The following is a 20,656-nucleotide window of genomic DNA, read 5'->3' on the forward strand; positions in this document are numbered from 1 at the left end:
TTTCTTGGTCATGTTATCTGTGCTCCTTAGCTGTGTACTAGCTTGCTCATCGCCATTGTTTTGAATCAAAGGCAAGGTTGTTTCATTTCCACACAGTCCATTTACCTCCACGTTTACTTCTAAGCGATGAATTTTTGTCTCCAGTACTGCAATCTTCTGCAGGAGGTTGTGGTAGTCATCTGTGGAGAGGGAAGGCATCTTGTTGCTAGTTAGCCTAGCGGTTAGCACCTTTCCAGGCTATTGAGGCTGCTCGGTGCCCAGACGCTGTAATCAGGCTTCAGCTGTGTCTAGGCCACAGACACACGGAGCGCTGAGGATAAGGTAACCATAAAATGTTGCTGTTTCTGTTAAGAACACTCTAGTCCTAATGATCTACAAGTGTCCAGAAGTTATCGCAGGTAAGCTCACACGGAAAAAAGGGAAAAAATCAGCATAAAAATCAATAAAATCAATATAAGAAGCAAAGCATTCAAGAGCAAAGAGATGAAGCGTCCACACTCACAAAGGGGAGGAGCAAAGATGCCTGAAAACAGCAGTTTTCAGATCTTGCCACAGATTCTCGATTGGATTTAGATCTGGACTTTGACTGGGCCATTCTAACACATGGATATGTTTTGTTTTAAACCATTCCATTGTTGCCCTGGCTTTATGTTTAGGGTCATTGTCCTGCTGGAAGGTGAACCTCCGCCCCAGTCTCAAATCTTTTGCAGACTCCTAGAGGTTTTCTTCCAAGATTGCCCTGTATTTGGCTCCATCCATCTTCCCCTCAACTCTGACCAGCTTCCCTGTCCCTGCTGAAGAGAAGCACCCCCAGAGCATGATGCTGCCACCACCATATTTGACAGTGGGGATGGTGTGTTCAGAGTGATGTGCAGTGTTAGTTTTCCGCCACACATAGTGTTTTGCATTTTGGCCAAAAAGTTCCATTTTGGTCTCATCTAACCAGAACACCTTCTTCCACATGTTTGCTGTGTCCCCCACATGGCTTGTGGCAAACTGCAAACGGGACTTCTTATGGTTTTCTGTTATCAATGGCTTTCTTCTTGCCACTCTTCCATAAAGGCCAACTTTGTGCAGTGCACAGCTAATAGTTGTCCTATGGACAGATTCCCCCACCTGAGCTGTAGATCTCTGCAGCCTGTCCAGAGTCACCATGGGCCTCTTGGCTGCATTTCTGATCAGCGCTCTCTTTGTTCAGCCTGTGAGTTTAGGTGGACGGCTTTGTCTTGGGAGGTTTACAGTTGTGCCATACTCCTTCCATTTCTGAATGATCGCTTGAACAGTGCTCCTCGGGATGTTCAGGGCTTGGGAAATCTTTTTGTAGCCTAAGTCTGCTTTAAATTTCTCAATAACTTTATCCCTGACCTGTCTGGTGTGTTCTTTGGACTTCATGGTGTTGTTGCTCCCAATATTCTGTTAGACAACCTCTGAGGCCATCATAGAGCAGCTGTATTTGTACTGACATTAGATTACACACAGGTGCACTATATTTAGTCATTAGCACTCATCAGGCAATGTCTATGGGCAACTGACTGCACTCAGACCAAAGGGGGCTGAATAATTACGCACACCCCACTTTGCAGTTATTTATTTGTAAAAAATGTTTGTAATCATGTATGATCGTTCCACTTCTCACGTGTACACCACTTTGTATTGGTCTTTCACGTGGAATTCCAATAAAATTGATTCATGTTTGTGGCTGTAATGTGACAAAATGTGGAAAAGTTCAAGGGGGTCGAATACTTTTGCAAGCCACTGTATAATCTGCATGATGTTCTGTGTTTGTGCTACTGTTTTTAAAGCTTCGAATTTGGCCTTTGGACTTTTTTTCATCATGTTTTATTATCAGCAACTGTGACTGTATTTATAGAGAATCATTCTGGTTGGTGACACTTGAAGGTTGATCTTTCACTGTCAACTCATTATGTAGGGCAACATTGTGGTGTAGTGCTAAGTACTGTCATCTCACAGCAAGAAGGTTTTGTTTTAAATCTAGGCTGGAGCCTTTCTATGTAGAATATGCATGTTGTCCCTGTGCTGCTTGGGTTTCCAGTGGGTACTCTGGCTTCATCTTAGAGTTCAAAGACTGGTTTCCAGACAGGCATGTTGTATAAAGCACTTTGAATGCTCAAGTAGACTAGAAAAGTGCTTTATTAGAACCAGTCCATTTACCAATATACAGTCTGTGGCATTAACTGTGGAAGCAACTGTATAAGATGAATGAATCACAAAGAGAAAGAACTAATTTGTCCATTTACTCGAGCATTAGATCACATTAGACTTAAAGTGAACCATGTCAAATGCTAAAATAAATCAGCATTTGCTCTGCTATCTTTCTCTGAAAACAAATGTGCTGCAGTAATTAGCGGTGATCAGTTGGGTCAGACTGGCTCAGAAACAGATGAGGTTCTCAGTTGCAGTTGTTTTCGTTACCGGCAGGAGGCGATCGGGAGCTATACACAGGAGGAGGGGTACTGCACTCCTTCTCTCCCCAACCACCACCTCTAACCGCACACGCTTGCGCACACAGCCACACACATCTCCATACATCCTGTGCCACACTCCCATGTGACAGTGTGTGTGAGAGAGAGAGATAGTGGAATGGAATGCGATTTAGCTAGAAGGCCAGATAATTAGTGGCTGTTGGAGGAGCGCATGACACACATCTCGGCTGAGAGAGGAGAGCAAGACTGACAGAGGGAGGCACGCAGAGAGGAGGAGAGCAGCGAAATGAGAGGGAGAGAGATGGGTTTTATTTGAATGCCTAATCACTGCCAAGGCAGGGGGAGTCAGTGAAATGATGTGGACTATCATGTGACACGCTACCTGCAATGTTTTCTTTGCACAGTGTCCGTCTTAATTTGTCCTCTTCAACATGAAATTAAAGCCACAATTAGCAAAATGTCACACAAGGACAAATTAAAACATGTGGCATAATCGCCCTACTATTTTGTTCGCGGGTTTAGGTGCATTTCCATTCCTTTTCACTGTTGTGAAATCATTCTAAGTGCAATTCACAACAGTGGTGGTGTTTTAATATACCACAGTGGCTATGATAAATCTACAGCGCCTGTGAGCAATCATGCATGACGACAATTCCACTGAGAGATGCAATTAGATGATGTGTGAGCATATTTCTGAATGTGTCTGTGTGTGTGTGTGTGAGAGAGAGAGATGGATATGGTCTTCTGTAACTTGAGGTTGGCCCTGACCATAAACGTGTGTGTGTGAAAGGAAGAGATGAAAGTGCGCTCTTAGTGCCCCTCAGGCATGCCCATAAAGCCGTGCACAAACACAGAAGAGCTCGCGCGCACCACACATTCGCGCGGATCTTGACGAAGAATTAAAGCAGTACTCCCGTAGCCTACAATAACATGGGTCCCACTGTGTGTCTGTGTTGCTCCTGGTTCATTATGATATTACATCATTCTGATGTTTCTTGTTCAGCATGTCCAGTGATCATATCATCAGGCAAATAGCAACCACGAATCACACACACCGGGGCTCTACCCCCCCCCCCCCCCCTTCTTCTTCCTTCCTTCCTTCCTTCCTTCCATCTCTCGTAAGCCTGAGTGTGTGTTTGGGGGTATCTTGCGTCCGTGTGTCTGAATGTCGGCTCAATTCTCTCAACCGGGCTCAGTGAGCACAAACACGCACACACAAAGAGAGAGAGAGGGAGTGAGTAAAAGAGAGAGAGAGAGTTTTGTATAAGGGAGGGATGGGTATTCTCCAGCCGGGGAGCAGAGCTTCAGTCTCGGCAGCCAGGAGCAACAGCAGCAGCGCTGTCTGTCTCCCCATCAGCGTCACCGCCACCCGCCTGCATCCCATTTTGGACTAGACACCCCGTGCAGTGAAACAGGCTACAGGCACGATCTTGTGTGTGGTTGTGTGAGCGCGCGTGCGCGCTTGTGTGTCATTCCTGGAACAAATAAAACCCACGACGAAGGAGCGAAAGAGGGGGTACAGTCGGTGGCATGGAGCAGAGGTGTGTGCACGTTTCTTCACGGAGGCGCGACTCTGGCTGTGGTGTCTGACGGACGCAGAGAGATGCTGTGAGCTCTGGTATTAGCAGGCAGCTGCGCACCGAGCCACTCTCTCTTCTCCCTCCCTCCCCTCCCCTCCCCAGCATCGCTGCTCTCTCCTAGCTCCGACCATTCGCTGAAACTGGGGAATCGGCTCCACACGGCTCGTTTTGCACACTATCGCTGGCGTCCTACACGGGGATTTGACACAACCAGGTATGTACAGCGGCGAAGCCCTGTCAGGCGCTCGAGACGTATTTGCATGGCGTGGGAATCTTGACTGTTTGACTTCATCCTGGATCTTCTTGTTGCTTGCCTCCCCTCCCTCAGTGGCCCTGTCAGTGGACTGATGAAACGTTATTTGAAAATTATGCGAATAGATGGCATCATCTTAATGTAAATAGGTGAAAAAAAAATAAAATGCAAGGTGTTGATGATACTGTCAATCGTATTGTTGTTTCTGATTCAAACAATGTCGATTCTACAAACGTCCCATTGCTCTCATTCTCACCTTTCCCCATGTTGTTCTGCACAACAGGAACGCATGTGAGCAATGCTGTTGTTTCACACTGAGCAAACGCGATGAGACTGGATCCCGTCATGCCAGCCAAAGAAATGATAATATTTTGATTTATGAGTGGAGACAATCTGTTGTGATGTTGGCTGGTTTCCTAGGGCTGCGGGCAGATATTTCACTGTTGGGAAATAGACTACACAGGTTAGAAGAAAGGAGGCGGAATGTAGCTGAGGATGGGCGTGAGGGCAAAATGATTTGAGGATGCACACACCCTCACACGCTCAGCCCCCCCACTAGTGTACTTCGCTCTACTCACATAGCAGCAAATGTGTGCTTGAAAGCAATCATGCACAGAGGCATGCATGGCACACATGTGTGTGTGTGTACATACATGGCTGCACACATATGCGCACAGGGATGTACACATCCACATGTGCACTAATCCACACTCAACCATAATCCATAATCATGAGTCTGAAGACATGACGTAACACATGAGCATCTCTCATTTATGTGGAGCCCATTCTGAAGGTTTGCACAAAATATCCCTCAGTGTCAACCAAAAGCTTAAGAGACTAAACAACACACCAGTGTGTAGTAGTAATTGGTTGCAGCATAATAACCTTAAATTGGTATAGCCGAGTTTACATCAGAAGAGGAGCAGTTGTACTATTGTGAGAAATAGGTTAGCATGCCTCTAACTGGCACTCACTTTTATTAAAAGAGAGTGGCAGAGATTGTACAGACTGTGAGAAATGGAGTGTTTTAGAGTGCTCTGCTGATCAAATGCATTTGGAAAAATGGGGGAAATAGGTCCCTGGATAGTAATGCTGGGCTTGGGGTAGGAATGCCTCAGAGCATAGGGAGTGGGTGTGGCTGAGGTACTCCCCTTTCTCTGGAGGTTTCTCTAGTCTGACTCACAAATGGGAGGGGCTGTAAGTCTGGACTATGGGAATACCCCAATTTTGTTTGTTACAGGAGCTAGTGATCTCTGACTAAGCAAGTTCATTAAGAAATTAGTTATTTTTAAAATATGCTGAAGTAGTTGATGAAAAAGACACTCCATTGGAGTAGTTTGAGTCTCAGTGCCTCGCTCAAGGGTCGAGAACTATATTTGATAATTATATGACCCACTTTTTAAAGACAGGCAAAACAAAAATAATTGTGTATCAAACGTTTCAGTTATATAAAACAAGACTATGTTACGTTATGTAATGATATAACAATTCCAGTACACAAACTGAAATAGGCAAGCAGATCAACAATTCCAAGCAGACCAGCAATTCCAAGGAATTGAACTTCTTGATTCCCATCCCTATTCAAAAATGAGACTAAAGGGGGATTTATACATCTGTCTTAACGCTACACCAAAGGTACGTCATGACATCATAACTTATTGAAACCCTATCGTGCAACCTGACGTGCACTTCGCTAGAAATGTGACCATATGTCACATTAACACAGCCTGCAATGACTGTGATTGACCCATTGGGGATCATTGTAGCTTCGTACAAATTTACGGCTCCTTATGTTTTAACTTCCGTTTTTCAAATTGATTTGATCAACTCGAATAGAGAAACTCAGCGACCAACTAGTGTTTCAGTGTTACATTGTAGACTGTGCATAGATTTAATGCAGAAGAATAGGTTAAGCTTGAGGTCCAAAATGTAGAGACAAATAAATTACAGTACAGTATTTGAATATGTAAAAACCTGGTTAAACAGACACAATATGAGTCTGCTTAAAGAATTGAAATTAGTGGAACACGCGTAAGTAGGATGAGGTAATTTAGTTGTCTCTCATCCTTTTTTTTTCTTTATTCTTGCATCATTACGCTCTAATGGGACGATACAAGCGATACCTCGTGGGCATTAGCAAGTTATTTGCACATCAAGTCTAGCTCTGGAAAAGGGCGAATGCTTCATTTGTCAAACCTTAACATGCACATGTCAGGATGTTGGCTCTGTTTACACAAAGGCAGCTCCCTAATTGGTGATCAACACTCATTAAACACTAGTATTCTTTTAGTGTGAAGTGTCCAGACCAAGTGCAGCCACACTGCAGTACAGTGCTTTATGTAAGTGATGGTCCAGTGTTTGCTACAGTAAACCGTAACATATCCTAGATGCCATATTTCATCCAGGATTGTGGCTGCAGCTCAATTTGGTTCATTAAGTGCATTACAAAAATGTGCATCACGAATGCATTGAGGTAATTGGTTTAAGTTAACCAGCAGTCATTTTTAGGTATGTTTTGTGTAGATGGTTGCGTGATAATGTATTATTATGGTTGAATCATTCAGAAAGCTTACACAAAAACATTTTTGTGATGTGATTTAGAAATTAGGCTGTCTGTTTGACAGTTTTCAGTATAACGACTGAAAAGGTCGCTTTTTATATGCTATGCAAAACCTTCCTCCTTGAAGCATAATCTATGTTTGAGTAGCAATGAAAAGTACTTCAAAAGTAGAATTTTTTTAGCTGTACTATGGAAATGGACTATGGACTATAGCTGTACTATGTCTGGATAGCTTGAAATTTGTCTCTGTCTAACACTGACAACAGCACAGTAAAATATCTGCACTTATTAGCACCCCGTATCTGCAGTCCTGCCTGTGCAGGGACAGCCTTCCCTGCTAGGTGTGTATCGCCTGCACGTCTTTGACAAATTCAGCAAAAGTTTGTTTGATCAGAATGAATTACAGTGAAATCTTTAGAAGACCCAGGGCTGGTGACTCATTGGGGTAACATAAGAGATGTGCAAGAACTGCTTTATCTCAACAACCATAAAAAAATCTAATCCTGCTTCAGATCCTCAAAAACCTTTGTGCCAATCAAAAAAAAGAAAAGAAAAAAAAAAGCCAAAAAAACTGTATGTCAGCTATACATAACATCAAAGGAAACTGAAAGGTTTGATGCCAGTGTTAATTCTAAGGAATTATTTGCTCTGAGAAAGACACGTTTGCAGTTTTTATCACTATAGCTCATAATCCTCCAATTTTTTCATAATCAAAAATATAATTCTTATATTGTAGCTTCTGGCATGCAAATGTCTAATTCAATCATTCAGCACATTCCCTTCCTTTTATTTCCTCACATTCCACTCATCATTTCCATCTTACTCTTCTTTCATGCAAACATTTAATTTTGCTCATTATATTGTGCTATTCAAGTGTGTAAAAAATAAACATATTTATTTATAAAAAGTAATTTGTAATCATTTGGGGATGTATCTCTGCGTCCTGATTTGAAATAATTCACTCAATAAGAAAAAAACATGCTTTCCAGTAATATTCTACCACCGCATGTGACAGTATAATATTATTTTCCCTGTCCTAGTTAGTTTTAAGTGTTAATTTTTGTCTGGCTGAAACATATGCATTAGTAAAGTACAGTGGTTTCTCAGGTTTACTGAACCTTTGTTTGGGCTATCCAATATTCTCTACATTTAGGAGGCAATTAAATAGGAGAGAAGGGGTGTCTGTAACTCAGACCCTTCTTCAAGAATGTGTAAATGAGCCACCTATTTTTCTGTGCACTTTGAAATATAGAAATGCACTTTTCGAATAAGAAGCTCTTGTTATGTTGGTCTTATTCAGTAGTTTAATGGCACCAGATTGGAAACTTAGCACCATCATCAGCACTTGATCTTGCTAGTGTTGCAAGATCTTGCACTGCGGTGCACTCATTCACTTTCATTCATTTAGAGACATGTTGGAAATTCACTTTCATTCACAATTTTCTTTAAGACTGTGTGAGACTTTGCTTTGTTCACAACTCAATTGCCCCTCTTATCATACAGTTATAAGTTTAAAATTCAGAAGATCACTGATCATGAAAGTATTTCAGGCAATCTCGGAACATATTAAATCATTATCTGCTGTGATTCATTTGTTGGGGACAGTTTTAGGTCATGAACCATTGGTTTCAAAAGGCTGCTCTTGGCTGTATGCCATTTTAAAAGAGCTGAGTCATGAACCTCCCAGTATACCAGTATATTGTAGTTCTTTTTTACCTTAACATTTTGCCATTCCATACCTGTAAGAGTTTTGACAGTTGGTAAAGATTTTTTTAAAAGCTTAATGATTTGCGAATACATCAGGACAATTTTTGAAAGATAAATCATCATTTCAATGATATCATACTTTTTTTTTTTTTAATTAACTAGTTAATTGAGTATCTGGTGACCTATTAAGACTGGTTCCACTGCAAGACATTTTCAGAATTATGTATAGACAAAGAGCCAAACTGCTGGACTCCTTACTTTATACAGTAGTAGCAGAAAAATGTACATGCTGGCATCACATTTCAGTTCTATTTGCTAATGTCTGATCTTTCTTCTGAGGCAAGCAGTAAAAGCTAACTGAGATGCTGTGTTTCACAGCTCATTTAAAGTGAGCATGTCTCTGTGGTCATGAGACTGTAGACACATCAAGCTCTAAACCCCAGAACTAATGTGTAGCAGCTGTCAGGTCCTCAGCACAACAAACATCTCTCTTTTGAATCAGTTGACCAGCTTCGCTATATGGAAAATACATACCTCTCATACCCACTCCAAGCAATTGAAGGTTTAACGCTATCAAGCATGATTCAAGGGGCCTCTTTTTCCATGAGCCTAAAATGACTGTTTATAAGCCAGTACATTTTAATATCACTTGAGTACGCCTCCCTCATTTGGTCAAAACATCTCTGATCCATCACAACGTGAACACAAGTCCTGGGGGTGTTCTGTGGTGTCTGGATGTTGGAAACAGATCTTTGAACTTGTACTGTTGCTTTCTTTAATGGGAATTGAATGAGCTGTCCACTTTGTACAGTCCTTGAGCCATTCCTAAGCAGTTTCTTCAGTGTGGCTGGGTGGTTTGTCATGCTGGGGAAGGTGACGTAACATTTACATAAATGTAAACACCAACTGTTTCCCAGGAATGTTATAATGTTACATTATAATAGGATGATCATTGTTATTCACTTCACCTACCTTCCAGTAGTACTACTTCCATATAGTTAACTCATGTATCAGACCATTCCAATTAAATTAAGGAAATTTGTGTTCTCATCAAATTTTAGCCATTTCACAAGATAAAAGATTTTTAAATTATTTGTCATGGATAGTTTAAGTATGATTTTTTTTTTTGAAATACAATTTATTTTGGTGCTCCCTGTCTCTTTCTCATTTGATTTGTCAGGAAGTCTAGTTTGTGATTTAAGGTGACATCCATATAGAATGGGTGACTAGGTGCTCTGTTGAATTATCAGCAAAACAATGTGTTTAAAGTTAGTTGTTGTTAATGCAGAAATTTAAATATAGACGCAAATTGTCCTTTGTTTTAGTGTTTACTTAAGCAGTTATTTAATTGGTGAATGAAGACAGTTCAGAGGAGAAAATTTGGCTTTACAAATGTTAAAGATCAAAAGATAAAAAAAAAAAAGTAGAGTTCTGCTGTATTTATGTATATCTTAGGAATTTGCGACCCAATTGTAAAACAAATATTCTTTCTTTGTCTTACAGAGAGATGGTCCTTTTCTGGAGGAAGGCCACTGGATTCAAAAGTATTAGTGACTCTCTGCATGGGCTGTGGTTTTAGTGATTGTCAGCTGGGCTCCTACTGTCAAGCACAGGTTGATTGTGCTTGGCTCACTGACGCTGTATTCCCAGCCAACTTCTCCTTTCATTAGATGATAAAAAAAAGTCCACAGGATTGCCATCCATGGTTTCTGCCCTAATCAAAACTATATCAGCCTACATTGAAAAGATTTGCAAAGGAATGTTTACAAAGAAATTGGCAAAACCAATAAAGAAGAAAGAGAGAAGTGAAAATAAAGAGCCTAAATTGACCACTGATTTGCAAGTACACAATCTAACTCTCTCTACCACACTGAAGACTACCGTTAAAAAGATTTCCAAATGCTCTTCAGCACGTAACATTTCGCTCGAGGAAGACGACGGAAAAAACGACTGTTCATCTCTGTCACCCACTTTCAGTTATCGTGTAGCTATAGCAAATGGACTCCCAAAAAGTTCTCTTTTTTTGAATAATAATGAAAGCATCTTTCCCGAGGTTCTTTCGATTGACAGTAGTTACTCTGACTCCTTGAGTGACACAAAACCCATCCGGAGACTGGATGAGCATAAATCGCACACTATGCCAGTAAGACGAAACAGGAAGAGCCTCATCAGTTTGGCTCCCTCGGATGGTAGCTCTGAAGGTGAAAGAGGGGAGCGCTCCAGTCTACACACACTTAGGTTGGGAGCTCTACGCAAGTTAAGAAAATGGAAAAAGAGCCAGGAATGTGTCTCCTCAGACTCCGAGGTGAGCAATTGGAGGAAAACTCTAGGCATTCGGAGCAAATCCTTGGACCGTGCTGGACGGCAACAAAAGAGCTCAACCCTTGAGCCTGGCTCATCCTCAACAGGTTGCATCAGTCAAACACAGGATGTAATGGAAATGATCTTTAAGGAGCTACAGGGGATCAGCCAGATAGAGACAGAACTATCTGAGCTTCGTGGCCATGTCAATGCCCTTAAAAGTTCAATTGATGAGATCTCCAGCAGTGTGGAAGTAGTTCAGAGTGAGATTGAACAGCTTCGCTCTGGATTTGTCCAGTCAAGAAGGGAAACTCGCGATATCCATGACTACATAAAACAAATTAGTCACCAGGCCAATAATTCCACCTTGCGATTCCTCAATGTTCCTGAAGAAAAGTCAGAGAAAACAGAGAGTCTAATTTATAAAATAATAAAAGACAAAATGGGTTTTGTTGACCCTCATAAAACAATTAAAATTGAACTCGCTCATAGATTAGGGCAACAAAGAGAATGTTCTAATGCTAAACCCCGCCCTATTATTGTTATTTTTGCAACACCCCAAGATAGAGATGTAGTCTTAAAAAAGTGCTATAAACTTAAGGGAACTGGCATTACCGTGTCTACTGATAGCTTAACTCATGATGGAAAAGAGAGAAAAGATAAACTGTCATCCTCTCAAACTTATGAAAGCATGGATATAAAGATCTCAGGAAAGGATAAAGTCGTGGAGAGTGATGACTGGGACTCAATGGACAGTGACAAAGAACTGGATGAATTAAGCAGAAATAAATATGCAATGGTGATTTCAAAGCCTGTTCACAAGAGCAAATCAGAGAAGAGGCGGTCCCATGATCATACCCGGTCAGGAGATGAGGCTGGCTACTCAGGCACAGTTCACTATGCTGATGACCCTTACTATGATCCAGAAAAGCATGCAAAGGCTTACTATTCTGATCTGACCCCTGGTTGGCTTTCCCAGAGTGACTACTCCACTCCAAAACTCAGCCGCTCTGAGTCTGACTGCTCAAAACTTTGCCAGTCATACTCAGAAGACTTTTCAGAGAGTCAGTACTTTACACGGGCAAATGGCTGCTCCCTGCTGTCCTCCTCAGATCAGGAACTGTGGCAAAGGAAACAGGAAGACATGGCTTCTTCCTGGTATGCTAGCCCCAGTCACGCTCTTAGCCACGATAATCAAGCTTATGAACATAATGAGGTCGAGACTACGGAAACTATTGACAGCGGAGTTAGCAATGGACTTGTCTGTATGTCAAGGGATAGAAGTCACTACAGTGGCTCTCAGCTTTCTCTGCAAGGTGATCTATCACCGTGGAAAGACTGGCATCATTTGGAGCAGGGTGCTGACTCTGGCTTAGAAGCCTCCATAGAGGTTAGCAGTCCATTTGACCCATCAACAATTCCTGGTTTTCCAGAGAACATCACTAAATGTCAGGAAGTTGATTTACAGTTTGAAGGAGATGAGGAATTTATGATGCTTGACAGGGAATCTTCCCTACCACCGATAACGACCCACATTATTCCTCCTATCACGGAACGTGAGTATGTCAAGTCATCTGCTCGTCAATCTAAGGAACCATGTAAGATTATTTCAAAAGAAAGCACGAAAGTAGCATCTTCCCCCAAAGATTCCCCTAAAGGCACTGCTAAAGTGACACATAAACAAACTAAAGTGGCTACAAAAGAGGACAACTCAAAAATATTGCTAAAGGAAAGTCCTAAGGTATCTGCTAAGGTTTTACCTAAAGTGACCTCTAAAGCAGCTCCTAAAGAGTTGCCTAAAGAGATTTCAAAGACAGCAGCTAAGGAATCCTCTCAAGCTATCTCTAAAGACAGTCCTAAACTCACTCCTAAAGACACAACAAAGCCCACAGTCAAAGAGGTATCTAAAGTGGCATCTCAGGCACGTCCTAGTGAGATTGTTAAAGTCACTTCTAAAGTGACCACGAAAGATAGCCCCATGTTGACTCCTAAAGAAAGTCCTAAAGAGTCCCCTAAAGAGAGCCCTAAAATAACCCCAATCGACACCCCTGTCTTGACCCCTGTCTCGACTCCTAAAGAGTCCCCTAAGGAATCTCCTAAGGAATCCCCTAAAGTTATTGCTAAAGAACTTCCACAAGTTGTACCTAAAGAAGGTCTGAAAATTACTCCTAAAGAAGTTACCAAAGAAGCTTCAAAACCTTCCCCAAAAGAGGCCCCCAAAGAGGTGCATAAAGTAGCACCTAAGGAAACTGCTAAAATACCAACTAAAGAAATTTTGGGGACTCCAGCTAAAGAGTCCCCAAAAGTAGTCCCAAAAGAGAGCCCTAAAGTGACCCCCAAAGAAACCCCTAAACCAGCCCCAGGAGAAGCTCCTAAAGTAGCACCAATAGTAGCCTCTAAAGAAATATCTAAAGATATCCCCAAAACAATTCCTAAAGAAAAATTCCCCGAACTGGATGTTAATCATAGCTTTCACCAGCCCCAGAGTAAGTCTTCATCTATGTACCGTAGCCAGAGTGAGATTCGAACAGAGAAGGTTGAGGAAGTTCCCAAGTCTTGGAGCAGTAGGCTCAGCATAGATCTCAGTGAAAAGTCCTTTGGATTTGGCTTTGGTTCTACCTTACAGAGAGCTAAGTCAGCTCTTGAGGTTGTATGGAAATCTGGGTCTCAAACTACCCCTGCTGCGCCACCTGAGGAGACCTCAAACACCTCGTCTTCATTTATGGGGCGATTCCGCACACTGTCTGGTTCCACCACCAATAATTCTAGTACTACAGTTGACTCAGATATCCAGAAAGAGCCCGTCTTCCTTAAAGCAGAGGAGGATAAAACAGAAGCCGAGGAACAACCCGTGGACAGTGAGACCCACTATGTTGAAGTAATGGAGCAAGTGCTAGCTAACCTGGAGAACAGAACTAATACTTCTGAGACAGAGGAGCCTGATGAACCTGTTCAGGAGTGTGAGACTTCTCAGGACTATGATGTGTCTGAAGACATTGAAACCACTCCAGACATTGATGCCTCTCAGGATTTGGAAGCTTCGCAAGAGTTGGAAGCCCCAGGTGACAATGAAGCAAGTAAAGAAACATGTGTTCTGGAGTATGATTGTAGTTTGGATGAGCAGTATGATGAAGAGTACAGCGAGGATTATGAAAACCAACTGACTGAGGACACTGCTGAATATGATGCCATGGTAGAATATGTAGATGTAGAAGAACCAGATGAGACAGAGGGAAATGATCTGACAGAGGAGATGGAAGAAGGTGATGAGGAGCTGGAAGAGGTGGCAGAAATAACTGAAGAGGTTGCAGAGGTGGCAGAAAAAGTTGAACAAAAGCAAGAGGATGAAAACAAAAATCTTCCAGAAGAAAAACCAATAGAGGCTCCACCTAAAAAACGTATTCGGCCCACATTTAAGGAGGCAGCGCTGAGGGCCTACAGGAAACAGATGGCCGAACTGGAGCAGCAGATCCTTGCAGGGGGTATGATACTTTTCTTCCTATCATTTGTCACAGTGTTATCTGAATTTTGTTCCACTTTTTTTTTTACATGGCAGGTCTTACATGTGTTGTATGAATTACTAACAAAATAGACAAAATCTACATTTATGTGCTCCCCAAAATTTGTCAGTAAAGAAGCAAACAGTAAGTGAACATCAAGTACAGCAGTCAAGTGTCAGGTGATTGTGCATTAATGAATACAGCAACAAAGTTACTGTAAATGTGGTTACAGCTATAGTACCAAATGTTATAACCAACAAAAAAAAAGGTAAATATAAAAAATAAATAAATTATAAAATATAAAAGCTGAGATGGGCTCCAGTCCCCACGGAATCCTGATAAGGATAAGTGCAAGTGAATGGATGGATAAAAAACAAATCCCAGGAAACAATGAGGAAAACAACAAGGAGTATGGGAAGAAGTAATATACCCGTTTGTTTTCAGTTAATGAACAGCAAAAATAGCATGAATTCTTATTTTTAAACATCAAGAAAGTCTTTGGTGGAAGCCTGAATTGCAGTGAATGTAAATAAATGCATGTATATGATTTACACAGTGCAACCAAGCCCCTGACTTGAAATTAGGTATTGTAATAATGCGACTCTTGCATGAACCTCAGACTTTGATACATTTGGCAAATGTGTTTGAATTGGTTATTTATGTTGTGGTGAAAAACTGAAGGCAGTGAATCTGTTAGGTGGTGGATGGCAGTGTTATGGGTGGCAATGACTTTGAATTCCCATGGCACAGCACTGGATTCTCATGCAGACAGCTGTGGCTTAAGGGATAGTATTTTATTTCTGGTGGGTTGTTATTTATTACCAGACTTTTTAGGAACATAGAATTCTGTTGGTGACCTCCTAAACATACCATCATTTGAAAAAAAGCATGACTGCACTGCTATTTAATGACATTGTGGTGGCAGAGAGTTCAAACAAGTGTAAACATAAAGCTTTTATTTGCTTCTTTTTCTTTTCTTTTCTTTTTTTTTAACCAATGAGAAGCTATTAAATGCACTACAATATTTTAAATCATAAATAAAACCATTATACATTATACCAGTAATTGTATTGTTGTTGTATACCTTTGATTCACCACAGTAGTATTTATTCAGAATTCTGTAGGTCTATGGCATCCCACTTAAAATTTGGATAGATTCATTGATGGAACAGTCTTCCAGTTGGAGTGAAATAAGACGTAAGGGAATTTCCATGCTTACTTAAAATCAAAAAGCTTTTGACCCACATACGTAACGGTTGTAGTGATGGCGGGCAATTTTAGTTCAGTAATACAGGCTACTCCTTAATGCTGGCTGTGTGACAGATGTGTTCATAAATGTAAATTCACTTCAAATTAAAATAGATTAACCGGAGATTCCCCTCCTGGCACAGTATATGGGTCTATGCTTTATACATCACTTCTAACATAAACAGGTAATCTTATAACAGGCCAATGCAAACTTAATGAAACATTTACTGGCTATGACTCTGCAGCTTTAGTTTTACACATTGCCTTTTTATGGCTACCAGGCAAAAAGAATTAAGACTTGAACTGAGTGACTGACTTACTGAGTCACTCCTTATTGCTGAATCTCATAGGTGTGAGGTGAGGCATACAGCGAGCTCTAGGCAAGTGTGACAGACTATCCTCACTTTCCACTGGCTTTTTGATTCTTTTTCCATCTTTGATAAATCAGTTAGAGGCCTGGTTCTAGGCAAAGCAAGTTTATTTATATAGCACAATTCAACAACAAGGTGATTCAAAGTGCTTTACAGAGACATTAAAAACAAAAACAAATAAAAAGCATGATTTCAAATTGATAAAAAAAACAAAAACAAAAAAAAACAGTAGATAAAATCAGTAGTTAACATTTAAGTTTTGAAATTTAAGCTTAAAAGTGTGGATTTGGTGCTTTATTCAAATGCAGCTGAGAACAGGTGAGTCTTCAACCTGGATTTAAATAAACTGAGTGTTTCAGCTGATCTGAGGCTTTCTGGGAGTTTGTTCCAGATATATGGAGCATAAAAGCTGAATGCAGCTTCTCCGTGTTTGGTTCTGACTCTGGGAACTGATAAAAGACCGGATCCAGATGACCTGAGGGATCTGGAAGGTTCATACTAGGTCAGGAGGTCACTGATGTATTTTGGTCCTAAACCATTCAGAACTTTATAGACCAGCATCAGAACTTTAAAGTCTATCCTCTGACGGACAGGCAACCAGTGTAAAGACCTCAGAGCTGGACTGATGTGGTCCACTTTTTTGGTCTTAGTGAGGACTCGAGCAGCAGAGTTCTGAATGAGCTGTAGTTGTCTGACTGATTTTTTTAGGTAGACCTGTAAAGATGCTGTTACAGTAATCAAGCCTACTAAAGATGAATGCATGGACTAGTTTTTCCAGGTCCTGTTGAGACATCAGATCTTTTATCCTTGAAATATTCTTGAGGTGATAGTAAGCTGACTTTGTTATTGTCTTAATGTGTTTTTCTAAGTTTAGGTCTGCATCCATCACTACACCCAAATTTCTCGCCTGGTTTGTGGTTTTTAGGTGTATAGATTGAAGTTCTCTAGTGACCTGTAATTGTTTTTCTTTGGCACCAAAGACTATTACTTCAGTTTTGTTTTTGTTTAGCTGGAGAAAATTGTGGCACAACAAGTCATTAATTTCCTCAATGCATTTACCAAGAGCCTGTACAGGGCCTCGGTCTCCTGGTGACATTGTGATATATATTTGTGTGTCATCTGCAGTGTTGGTCAAGTTACTTGAAAAAAGTAATCAGTAACTAATTACTGATTACTCCCCCAAAAAAGTAATCCCGTTACTTTACTGATTACTTATTTTCAAAAGTAATTAATTACTTAGTTACTTAGTTACTTAGTTACTTTTTAAAAACACGATTTTAAAAAAACTCACTCTTTCAAACAGATGCAAGTAAAACACAGCAGAAAATAAATAAAGTCAAAGACTCAGCGGTCCTTTTGCTCTATTTTCACCTGTAAAGCAGGAGCAGGGTAGGCGGAGGGTTACCCTGGTGCAGGTGTGCTGCGGTCAGTTGAAGAATCCGCGCGAGTGTCTCTGTGAGTTTCCCATCACGTCGTAGCTACTCGGTGCTTGCTCGGAAGTTTAGGGGTTTTTTTCGCTGTAAAAAGAAGTTTTCTTCCCACGCACGATGGACGCTAATGTTTTTGTCACTTTTTATGGAATCAAACTCAAAGTAAGGTCAGTACTTCCACGCTTTAAACGCTGCACGCTCATACTCTCTCTGCACTCGATATATGATCCATTGTTGATCTGCACACAGCTGCTGTCACCAACGTCGCACTTGCTTACGTCACTGTCATGAGACATTCTCGCAAAAAAAATCACGGTTTTAGTAACGCAGTAACGCAGCGTTCCTACGGGAAAGTAACGGTAATCTAATTACCGATTTTGCAATAGTAATCCCTTACTTTACTCGTTACTTGAAAAAAGTAATCAGATTACAGTAACGCGTTACAAGTAACGCGTTACTGCCCATCTCTGGTCATCTGCATAGCTATGATAGTTTATTTTGTTGTTCTTTATAATCTGTGCCAGTGGGAGCATGTAAATGTTAAACAGAAGGGGTCCCAAGCTGGAACCTTGGGGAACTCCACATGTGATACTTGTCTGCTCAAATGTGAAGTTACCTATTGATACAAAGTATTTCCTGTTTTCTAAGTATGTTTTGAACCAGTTTAGTACAGTTCCTGAAAGACCTTCCCAGTTCTCCAGTCGTTTGAGTAATATGTTGTGGTCAACTGTATCAAATGCTGCACTGAGATCCAGTAAAACTAAGACTGACATTTTTCCACTGTCTGTATTCAGACATATGTCATTAAACACTTTGGTCAGAGCGGTTTCAGTGCTGTGGTTCTGTCTAAAACCTGACTGGAAGGCATCATAGCAGTTATTCTGTTTTAAGAAGTAATTGAGCTGTTGAGAAACTGCTTTTTCAATGATCTTACTTAAAAATGGGAGATGTGAGATCGGCCTGTAGTTGTTCATTTGTGTCTTGTCAAGATTGTCCTTTTTCAGTATAGATTTAATTACAGTAGTTTTAGTGGTTCTGGATACACACCTGACATTAAAGAAAAGTTGATGATCTGTAACAGGTCTGACTCCAAAGTCTTTGAGACCTTTTTGAAAAAACTTGTTGGCAGGACACCTAAACAGCAAGAGGAGGAGTTCAGCTGACCTAAGATGTCCTCCAGGTCTTTGCTGTTAATAGGGTGAAACTGTTTGATGGTGTTTAAACTGTTTTTCGGTGGACACAGTACATATCCTGAATCTGCTGTTGATGTACCAATTGCTTGTCTAATCTTTTGGATTTTTCCTGTGAAGAATTTGGCAAAGTCATTGCAGGCCATGGTCGAATTAAGTTCAGCTGCCACTGACACAGGAGGGTTTGTTAGCCTGTCAACTGTAGAAAATAAGACCCGAGCATTATGACTGTTTTTAGTGATGATGTCAGAGAAGTAGGACCTCCTTGCACTCCTCAGTTGTAAATTGTAATTGTGAAATTTCTCTTTATAGATGTCATAATGCAGCGGTCCCCAACCTTTTTTGCGCCACGGACCGGTTTATGTCCGACAATATTTTCACGGACCGGCCTTTAAGGTGTTGCGGATAAATACAACAAAATAAAACTAGTACCAGTACCGAAAAAAAGAAAATGTATTCATAACACACGTGAAAAGACCCAGGAAAACTGAGTAAACGATAAAAACGATAACAAAATAACGCTGAAAACCGATAAAAACCCTGAAATCTATACATTTCACAACTGAGCCTCAACTCTCGCGGCCCGGTACCAAACGACTCATGGACCGGTACCGGTCCGAGGCCCGGGGGTTGGGGACCGCTGTCATAATGAACATCTAGGTTTGTTTTTCTCCATCTGCGCTCAGCTTTCCTACACTCTCTTTTTTCATTTTTCACCAGTGTGGAGTTTCTCCATGGAGACTTTTTCCTTCCAGAGATAACCTTCACCTAATGGGAGCAATAGTGTCCATTACATTTAATATTTTAGCATTGAAGCTATTGACAAGCTCATTGACTGAACCTCTGGATAAGTCAGGTGTTAATGGGAAGACATGGTTAAAGATCTCACTACTCTATTCGGTTATACACCGTTTTGTGATCACTGCTGTTGATATATTTGTGTGGGCTGAAATTTTACTTTCAAAGAAAACACAGTAATGATCAGACAGGCCCACATCAGACACAGTAACCTTTGAAATGCTCAGGCCCTTGGAGATCAGTAGGTCAAGAGTGTGTCCTCTATTATGTGTGGCCTCTGTTACATGCTGAGTCAGCCCAAAGTTGCCCAGAGTGTTACTCAGGTCTTTAGACCCTTTGTCCTGAGAGTTGTCCACATGAATGTTAAAATCCCCAACAATAATTACACAGTCGAAATCAACACAGATCACAGACAGCAGTTCACTGAGATCATTAAAAAAGTCTGTGCAGTATTTGGGAGGCCTGTAAACATTAAGAAACACAACTCAGCTGTAAAGCCACATATTCAAAAGACTGAAAACTTCCAGGAGATAGCTGCTTACATTGAAATGATTCATTAAATAAGACAGCAACCCCCCCCCCCCCCTCCTCTCCTGCTCACCCTGGCCTCACTGATAAAACTGTAGTTAGGAGGGGTCGTCTCGATGAGAACAGCTCCACTGTTACTTTGGTCCAACCAAGTTTCAGTTAAAAACATAAAATCAAGGCTGTGCTCAGTGATTAAATCATTAATTAAAAATGTTTTCCCAGCTAAAGATCTAATGTTTAATAAAGCCAACTTAAGTGTTTTAGAGGTATTATTTGTCCCCCTCGTGTTTGGGAGCAGTCTGTGGCACACAAGGTATGTTTACTATGTTTAAAGATCTTTTAGAGTGCAGCTCTCTGTGTTTTGACCAGGCCACATGTCTCCTTCTGTCACCTAAAAGTACAGAAATTTTAAAAAGGCCATCATTAGGCTAACCCCCCCCCCCCCCACCCCCCAAAACCCCAAACAATAATAAACCTATCAGACAGATAGTAAAATATTCAGTTGAGTGGTCAGATCAATAATCTGGTAAAATGTAGGAATCCATCATCAAAAGGCCTGCAATACTATTGATGATAGTGGTTAAAGTGGTTAATTGCATAATTTTGTCCTTGGTTAAGAAAAACATCTAAAAAGTTAAGATACAATAGATAAAAGAGACTTATTTGGACAGAAGAATCCAAGATGAACTTGCACTAGAATGATGGGAAGAGAGAAGTATGGTAAAGGAGAGAAACAGCTAATATTC

The 20,656-nt window shown here is 40.9% G+C and overlaps 1 protein-coding gene across 2 annotated transcripts in view; it reads left to right on the forward strand.

The window, feature by feature from the left end:
* The first annotated feature begins 3,735 nt into the window (after positions 1-3,735).
* unc13c (unc-13 homolog C (C. elegans)) overlaps positions 3,736-20,656 on the forward strand; it is a 108,941-nt gene continuing 92,020 nt past the window's right edge. For both annotated transcript variants that reach the window (XM_026172679.2, XM_080299943.1), the window contains exons 1-2: positions 3,736-4,238; positions 10,048-14,327. In XM_026172679.2, coding sequence (XP_026028464.2) covers positions 10,247-14,327 — 4,081 coding nt within the window. In that variant the 5' untranslated portion in view covers positions 3,736-4,238; positions 10,048-10,246. The remainder of the gene's footprint in view (positions 4,239-10,047; positions 14,328-20,656) is intronic.

The sequence above is a fragment of the Astatotilapia calliptera genome, chromosome 1 (genome assembly GCF_964374335.1).
Source record: "Astatotilapia calliptera chromosome 1, fAstCal68.1, whole genome shotgun sequence".
Taxonomy (NCBI): Eukaryota; Metazoa; Chordata; class Actinopteri; order Cichliformes; family Cichlidae; genus Astatotilapia; species Astatotilapia calliptera.